At 34.9% G+C, this 9611-nt stretch overlaps 1 protein-coding gene across 2 annotated transcripts in view; it reads right to left on the bottom strand.

The window, feature by feature from the left end:
* Window positions 1-2057: 2057 nt before the first annotated feature.
* DUS2 (dihydrouridine synthase 2) overlaps window positions 2058-9611 on the bottom strand; it is a 28331-nt gene continuing 20777 nt past the window's right edge. For both annotated transcript variants that reach the window (XM_054840095.1, XM_054840096.1), the window contains 5 exons: window positions 9332-9453; window positions 6531-6674; window positions 5391-5478; window positions 4686-4759; window positions 2058-3456 (listed from right to left, as the gene is read on the bottom strand). In XM_054840095.1, the coding sequence (XP_054696070.1) occupies window positions 3219-3456; window positions 4686-4759; window positions 5391-5478; window positions 6531-6674; window positions 9332-9453 (666 nt within the window). In that variant the 3' untranslated portion in view covers window positions 2058-3218. The remainder of the gene's footprint in view (window positions 3457-4685; window positions 4760-5390; window positions 5479-6530; window positions 6675-9331; window positions 9454-9611) is intronic.

The following is a 9611-nucleotide window of genomic DNA, read 5'->3' as shown; positions in this document are numbered from 1 at the left end:
ATAATAAATCACATTAGCTGGAATAGAGCTAAGAGGAATGAAAGCATGTAACACAAAATCATTAAACCAAATCATTCTAACCTATACAGGCAGATACACAGAATTGCAACTTTTCTTTAGTTCTTTTTGATGCTGATCAAGGGTGTCAAACTTGTTATGCTTTGTTGCCATTTGCCAGAATTTACAGCTCTTCTATATTTAGCATTGAATGCTCATTCCAACAGAGTGACTCCTCACTCCCATTTTCACGTGCTCTGTTTGGCCTAACTATGGCCATCCATAATTACAGCACAGACAACCTCATTAATGTATACAACTATTACAATGAATTAGAGAGGAGTAAGTGTAAGCATTGGTGACTGCATAATAATTTAAGTAAGGATTTGAAGACATACAGTTATTAGAAAACAGAAACACCTCCCCCCAAACTTTTAGCACCCATTTGATTTAATATAAATACAATACATACACTTCACAGACTAGTGTTAACATAGTGCTTGTTTCAACTCAGAGAGCTACAGATCCAGTATTATCCAATTCACTCCTATCAACCAAACCAAGGCACATATTCTGTAACATAAGATTACTAGTAAAGCATCTATATGCTAGGGTATTCATACCACCTTTGTTTAGGTATCTATCTCCAACTACAGCTCCATGTGAATTTTTGACAGCATGCTGCAGAAATCTGTTCAGCTGTTCAACATAAACCCAAATTTTCTACATTCTCAACTGCCACTGAATTCACCTATCTCTCACCATAAACACGGGCTCTGAATTGCATTTTAAGTTAATTGCTGGAAGGAAACAATATGAAAAGTCTACATAGGCTCATTAAGGAGGCAGGAAGGATGCATATTCATATCATGTGACAAAACATCAGGAGGAAGAAAAAAGGTACAAATACTGTTATGAAGGCCTTGGCTCCTATATTGAATGGCCTGTATTGAATGACCTGAATGATCCTATATTGAATTTCTTTCCTGGCAGAAGTTTGTATCAGCACTGGCAACACTTTCTCCTGAGTAATTTTTTGGGTGGCATTTTTACAAGCCAAGACAGAAATCACATGCTCCCCATGGCTGGCTTATCTACAAATTGGTCCACTGTAATTTCCACCAACCCATAGTAACTGCTGCCATACAAGTCCATACTGTATCTAGGCACCACTACCTATAATAATTGGGGTTTATCTAAAGGTTCAAATTTTAATTTTAGACAGACAATGACAAGAGATGAAGTCAGATTCTTTCAAGTGGCAGAACTAGAGACAATGGGCACAAATTGAAATACAGGTTATTTCATGTAGATACAAGAAGAAAAAAATCCCACTTTTTTACCATAAGGGTGACCAACACTGGAATAGGTTGCCAAGAAAGGTCGTAGGTGGAGTCTCAATCCTTGGAGACATGTGAAACCCAGCTAAAGCAGGGAAACCTGCTCTAGTTGACCCTGCTTTGAGCCAGCAGGTTGGACCAGATGAACTCCAGAGGTCCCTTCCAAGCTCAAACATTCTGTGATTCTATGATGTAAGACCTTGCAAGCCACACTGCTAGCAGGACCCAAGAATGACTTTTTCTTTATTATTCTATGATGGCTCCATGTAGTCCTGACAAAACCAAGATACCCAGATAGCACTCACAATAGGAAAATGGCTACTTCTGAAATTTCCAATTAATATGGAAAATTCTTTTGCTGCTTCGGAGTAAAATTCTAGCCCTAAAGTTATATCAAATGTAAGTATATCCAACTGCATTTACTGCAATGTACAAAATGAGCAAGAAAAACTGTCGTCTTCTTAGACCGTATAGATTTACTATAAATTACTCTGATCTAAACAGCAGACATTTTAAATATGAATACACATCTATTTAATTTCACCAGTCTGAATATTACGTGGAAAGATATTGTTCTTGCTTTGTAAAAGAATAGTTTGACGCTGGCACTATCACTTGTGGAAAAAGATTCAAATTTTTAAATAGGAAGACTATTTATGAACTACATCCAAATGAATTTATTTTTTATGGTCTTTATACAAAATACTTTAGAGATCATGGTATGATATATCCCTGTCATTTTATTTTCAAAGCAGAGCTGATAATTTGAAGATCCCTCATCCTGTTGAGGGCAACAAAATCACCATTTCAATAAACTGTCAATAACAAATCCCTGAATTCTCTTAATCCATTAAGACATTCTTTTGGGGATTCAAAACTCAAATTTAACTCAGACAAGCTCAGATAGATTGCCATGAAGTCAGACTAGGTCTGTATCCTCTCTTGGCATACAGCATGTACTTATAGTTTACTTTAATAGGAAGTTATTATTATGGCAAATTAAGAAGGGAACATGTGCCTTTGATTAAGACCACCAGTATCACCAACAACTAAATACTGAGGCAAACTAGGTCACATTTCAAGAACACACACATAAGGTCATATTTGGATTCCCATTATTGCAAGTAATATACAGTAAACATGTACTAGAATTTCCAAGTTCAAAAGAACAAAAAGCTCAAAGTGCCTTCATTCAACAAATTCATGGCTACCAGGCTTGGCTCCAAGTCCTTAATGGTAAGGCACAGTTGTAATACCTATGACCAGGAAAGGATGGTTAATTCTATTGTCATATTTCTGGAGGGTAAAATGTAGTAGAAATTATGAAAGTAGAATGTTATTTTCATACTTAGTGTTATGATTTCTAAGTCCTTCTTTCTGCAAAAACCTTTTTCTGGATCGATGATGGGTGTAAATAAAACATGCATGACATGCATAAAACTGATTTGACAAAACCATGTCTACTTGGCTACTAATATTTTCCTACATCAATTTTTCTGATTAATGACATAGTTCCATAACAAATCCATCTGCTCATGGATGATGCATTCATACATCTCTTACCAGCACACTGTCAACTTCTTAAAAATAAAAAACAAGTAATAAAACCAATGACAAAATTGCTGTGAAAATATCTGATATTTTTAAAAATTTTATTAATTGGGATAATCTTCTCAGTGTTCTTTAAAATCAAGTTGCTAATTTATCCTGTCTGAAAGGCACCATAGGGACAGCGAGTGGCAAACAGTAAACATCTCATTGGCATTTTTCACAACTGGGGAATTTATCTGTCTCTGAGAATCCAAATGAAATGTGAACAGCAAGATATACAAATAGGAGCGAATTTGTAACTGCATAGGCATGAAACCTCTAATTTCCATGCTATAGTGGCATCTTAGGCACATTCATGTCAGAAGTTTCTTCAATAAAATTAGCTTTTTTATGGGAAGGCTCAGCAAGATCTTCTCCATGGTCTCTGTTATTCAAGCGCTCCTGGTCTTCCCTCTTGCGTTTGTTAATCAGGTGATTTTCTCCCTCACACAGCTTTCCCTCTGGGACACCCAATGTTCTCAGACAGACAATAGCTGCAGCCTGTTCTGCTAGTTTCTTTGACTTGTCCCTGAAGAGCAAGCAAACAGAGCACAGGTAAAAGTAGAAACTGAAGTTTCTACACTGCCAAGAGACAATCAATTTCCTGTCTCTGATGCAACATCATGAAATAAACAGCGTTTGTAGTCATCTCACAGCAGAACAACAAAACAGGTCAGTTCCAGAAGTTACTTGAATCTTGCTAGGTGTCAATGTTGATGCATCACTCCTGATGCAATATTCCTAAAAAATCTGTTGCTATAAGGTCTTGTGTCTCAAACACTCTTCATTTCAAAGGTAGGAAGTCAACGTGTGTTTGGCCCAAGTGGTTGCAATCCTCAGAAAGTTAATTTTCACAAATATGATCACTAAACAACACTAACTGAGTTTTCAAGGATCACTTTTCTTGAAAGACACTCAGACCCAAATATAATCTCTGGTAGGCATACAAGTTCATTGACGCTGCCAAAAGCAGGAACTGTTCTATAATAATAAAAGTTCTGCCACTTCCAAGAGGGACTGCAGATTACACATTTGTGAAATTCAGTATTTGAAAATATTTTCTTCTCAAAGTTTCACATCAGCTGAGTTTAACTTCCTAAAGTCTCTGAACAGGAATGCTGCAAACACCAGTAATTGTTGCGTGCATTTGTCCTCTTAAAATGTTCGATGCTGAGCTCTAGTTTTGCAGTTAAATCAAGATCAATTTAGGTGCAAATGCCTGAAGTCAACTCCAGTATTAATAGACGATGGTATAAAATACCATCATGAAACTTTAGAGCAGCCCTGGATGTAACTGTTGACTAACTGTGATCTCTGAGAAGCCACTAAATTGTCCTCTGCTTCACTGTATATAGACAGTTAATCCTGACTTGTTATTGAGAACAGATCTGGTGTAGTGGCTGAAGACATTACCTCCTTCACTGCCTCCCTGGTTTAGTTTCTGAACTCTTCACAGACAATTGAACCAGGTCACCTATTTGCTCCCCTTCCGATACAATTTGTGGACTAAAGTACTAAGTGAATTAAAATCCATAATGGTTTACTTGATTATGCCAAAGCTTACTTCCTCTTGTCACGTTTAATTCTCAGAAATTTTTAATCCTTTCTCCCTCCCAGAGGTGGCTTTAGAAGGTAGCTTTTAGTTGGCTTTGATAAAAGTCAACTGGAATAAAGTGGAGTACCTTTTCATCGCAAGGTTTAAGCAACATTTCAGAAACAATTACAATACAGCTGCAAAAAACATTAAGGGTAGCTTACCACAGAGTTGATCTGTATTTTTGCTCAGCTACTGTCACTACCGAACAGAATAATCTATCCAGTGGTCTCTGAACCTGGAGAGAAAAAGATTTAAAAGAGAAGGTGGTGTTAAAAAAAACAGTTGTCATTTACAGAACAAACAACATTGTCAAGGTTCTTTGTTGTTCTTGTCTTTACAGCACAATCAAGTAACACCTTTAATACTACTGTAATTCACACCACAAGTTTAACCTTGTGTACTTAAGATTAAAAAATAAGAAGTTGTCCAAACTGTAAATATTTTTGCTCTATGAAAAAAATAAATCAAATAATGTCCCCATCTAACCAAGCAGTTGCTCCTGTCCAATACAGTTCCTACCTATAACAGCATGCAATAACAGAAAAAACATTCTGAATTCTAATTCTTTACTTCACAGAAGTAGTAAAAGTCAGTCAGTCATGGACTCCTAGGAAATGACCTGTAGTTACAGCAACTTCTTTCACACATCAATCAAAACCAGACTGAAGGTCTGACTTTTGAATTTTTATTTTCTAATAAAATAAGCTGCTATTTTCACACATGTATGTATTACCATTTCTGAAGTTGCTTACTCAAGAGCTAAGCCAGACTAGGAAGCAGAATTTCTCACTACTTTGAGTCCTGAAATACTTAATTTCATAGACAATGAGAGAAAGAGGTTTGAAGGGGTTTCTTCATTGACTCACAGTTTCGTAAACAGGCTGAGGATGCTTTTCTTTCCTGCACCATTCCAGAAGATACATTTTTGGAGTAATCTGCGGTGGATATTCTCGCCTAGACAGAAAAATTGGTGGTCAACAACTATGCACAGAGTTCTATTTTAAAACAGATAGTGCTGCTTATTATATTACTTCTACCACTTACTCTTTGTGGTTTAATTTTACAGCTCAAATTATGAGAAAAATGCTGCTTCCTTATTAGAAAATTAATTCAAGTAATATGTCTGACATAATATCTAAAATAAATTCTAAAACTTTTCTATTAATTCTTCCCAAACATTCATATCCTGTAGTAATACAACTAGAGAAAAAACAAATTTACCAGAAAGGAAATTTTAACTAAATATATGACACAGTCCCTTGTATTTGGCAGAAAAAAAATAAAATACTGTAAACCCCCTGTATTCAGTTCTCAGGGAGTCAAGTAATATATCCTGTAAATATTAAAGCATTATGACAGAATTTGAGAAGCATTGTATATCACACTCTTCTTGACCTGTTTGATAGACTTAAACATAGCAAAAATAATGAACACAGGTATAATATGGAAAGTAACAGCAATTATATAGGCTTCACAGATTATAATCAAAGGTTACTTATAATAATATTGTACATTATTCCATGAATTAATTTTTCAAGGAATACCTTACAAGTGGAACACATTTAGAAGACTGCAGATGAGCACACATGTTATCTGCTTAGAAAAGAGTATTATGAAATTTGGGCATGACTTTTTCTATAAAAAGTATTGTTTTAGTTAAATTTCACTAAAATAACTGAACTCTCTATCTTTGTATACTCACATTCTTCTACATACAGATGTTTGAATTTTTTTATAAATCACTCAACGTTTAATAAAGTTAACTGAAAAAATTAAGCAGTCTCAGGAAGCCTGGAACTAAAGAAGGTCTTACAACATCCAAATAGTAGAGGAAGAGTGGTGATGCTAGTGATTATGTAACGATGTACGCAAATTGCTTCATAAAAATGCCCTCAGTAAGCACTGTTATGCAAATTGTTATTTTTAAAAAACCTGTAAGGCACTATCAAATTCATGGTTTTTATTTACAGATGCAAGATAGTAAAAAATTTAATTTGCATGCTTACTTGTCAAATCTAACAGCCATTTTTATTACATCTGGATCCTCCATTTGGTCATCTTCATCTTGTGTCTCAGTTTCTAAAGATGTTTTCTTTGCTTTGAAAACAGCTGTTGTTTCTTCATAGAAGTCAGCCATTTCAAAGACTTCACTATTCAAACAGAATTCCTTTGTATTAGAGATCAGCTTATAAGTTTTTGTATCACATTATGATAGAGAAAAAGTAAAGAAATCAGTTGTGTTTAAATAGAGTACATATGTACAGAGAATCACATGAAAGCGTGGCTATATTCTGCACAGTGACAATATATTGTTTCTCCTTTAATTCTTATCAGACACTGTTGAGCTACAAGTACAAAAAGAACGTTCTTATTTCCAGCACTATATATTCAATTCACAGCGTGAAAGTCCAGGCAAAATCAAATCAGAAATACAGGTCCTGCACTGTTCAAGTTATTAGTTCAATTAATACTTGCAGGGAGATGAATCAGCAAAGAACATCTCCAAGTGACTACTGGTGCATCAGATCCAAAAGGGCAATATGAGCAGAAAGTATGAAATATATTCATCTTCTAATTTTAGTATTTAAAAATACTATAAGCAATAAACACTATAACATCCAAATACCTCAACATCTCAGATTTTCTGACTTCAAAGTATTATTCACAAGTCCCAACACAAGGGAGGAAGCAACTAGGATTTGGGTCAAAGGCAAGAGCCTCAAATCCTTTTAAAATTCAGATCTATGGTAGGCTGCATCTACTTGCAAAAACTGAGACTATTCATTTTCTGCAGATGACAACAACAATAAAACCTGCAGCATAAGAAAACTTTTACTTTCTGACTGTTATGAGAATGTTCATTGGTATGAGGCTGTTCAATGTCCAAATGAATTCTGGTCATCTCCAATGCTTTAAGTGGAAAGCAATGAAGCCAAATAATGCTAACTGATGCTTCTAAGAGAAGACAACTTGTTATGTACTGTTACATTTGGGGTTTTTTTTCTGAAATGCAGCAGCCTGTTCTCTTGCATTCAGTACTGAGGTTAAAACCTAGAATGGCTGTAACGTGCCATCACCACCAGGAGACAGCAGTATTAAGTAACATTTTTGTCTGAAGATGTATATGTGCATTTTCAATAACTGAATGTTCTTCAGTTATCTGAACATTAAACAGGCAGTTTAGAACAGTGGTTAAAAGACTGAGTCTGCTGATAGAAAGCAGTTTTACAAGTTTTCAAGTATCTCTGTCCCTCTCACTCACACACACTGCTTAAGCCAATTTTTAAACTGGTATTGCATCACACATGCAAAAAATAATTATGTTCAATTTTGGATGCCCCTAAAGAATTGTTAGGCATAGCATATAAACCCAAAAGTTTTAAACTAGACCTCTAATTCAGTGTTTGTGTACAAACTGCGACTCTTCTAATTACCTGTTTAAAGGCTTGATTCTTACTTACAATTTCTTTTCTTTACATGCTATGCATTACTATTCATTTAGTAGAGAACACTACCACTCTTTTGGCTAAGATTTATTTGAAGTTGTAAAAGATTGTTTCAGTTTCAGTCTATACTATCTCTCTTCTAACCAAATTGGAAAACTATAAGCAAAGTAGATAGTAAGTTACTATATTAAAAATTGTTCAACTATTTACATTGCAAAAGTGAAAAGAAACTTGCAAAGTGTAAATGTTGTAAATGGATTCCACTGCTCCTTTATGGTTAATGAAGGCTAGCTCCTTTTATATATAAAATACAAATGCCCCTCATTGTATTGTAACATGATAATCATGGACAGCAGCATTTAGAGAGCGCCAAAACTGGCAAATTGCAATAAACTGGCAAAAAGATTGCAGGCATTTCCATTCATTTTGGACATGAACAGAATACAGATTAGGAATGCTAGAAAACAATAACTCCATCTCCAAAATATTTCAAGCTTACAACATTTCTATCCATTTTCATACATATACGATAACACTTTCAGATTGTTTATTTTATAAAAACAAAGAGACTCTTCTCCTCCGTTCCATCAGAAGGACAGTTATAGCACACAACATGGATATGACACATGCAGCTCAAACCTTAATTTTGTTCAGTTTGGGATGGGTCCAAACCTGAATTCGCCTCCCTTCTGTGTGAATTCTTTAATCACATGTCGATTTTATGGTTTCTCTCAAACTTTTCCCTTCTTTTCTGTCTACCCCTTTGAGAAATTTCATCCAGACTGCTTCAGATGTCCAGGATGAAGAGATTCATTAAACCTACTGTATTTCCTTAAAAAAAGGTTGTCATTGTTCATGAGCATATTTCAGGTATGAAAATCAGCACAAAAAATACATTTAAGCATCATATAGATGACCTTCACACATTGTTTTGAGTTTATCTCTAAGTGTTCATTTAAAACAAACATCTTGTCATAAAAATTCCAGAAACATTACAAACCCCACATGCAAAAGGGGAAATTTAAATAAATATCTCTGGAAGAAGACAAGCTCCACACTATTAACCTGCAGACTAGAAAATGCTGAAACTTTTCTTAATCAGTTAATGCAACTATTGGATAAATACCTGTTGCTCAGAGAAACATCACTCAAATTAGTACGTCAAATATAAAGACAGTTTTGGTGTTAAAAAGCTTTTAACACTTGAGCATGGAGGAAACCTGGAAAAGTTTACTATATTATTCCACATCTCACTAACTGGTTTGGTTTTTGTTGGTTGGTTTGGGGGTTTGTTTTGTTTGTATTTTTGTTTTTTTGTTTTTTGTTTTTTGTTTTTTTTTTTTTTTTAAGTACCTGCTTACCAGATCTCCTGTGTGGACTGCGCAGCATGCAGCTTCTTACCCTGTGTAGTTTCCAACTGTTCTCTTAACATCTGACACAAACAGTATTTTGTGTTGGTATAGTGATTATCATATCTCACTGCCTGGAAGAGAGAGACAAAGTATATAAAAACTTACCAAACAAATTTATCTTGTATAATGCTCATGTTTCTTGATGAATTTCAAAATCGTTTTTGAAAGGCAAACCACAATGTACAGTTTTCTCAATAACATATTCAAGACTATTCATGAATGTGAGTAT

Source organism: Grus americana, chromosome 13 (genome assembly GCF_028858705.1).
Source record: "Grus americana isolate bGruAme1 chromosome 13, bGruAme1.mat, whole genome shotgun sequence".
NCBI lineage: Eukaryota > Metazoa > Chordata > Aves > Gruiformes > Gruidae > Grus > Grus americana.
This window is presented reverse-complemented; position numbering and strand designations above follow the sequence as displayed.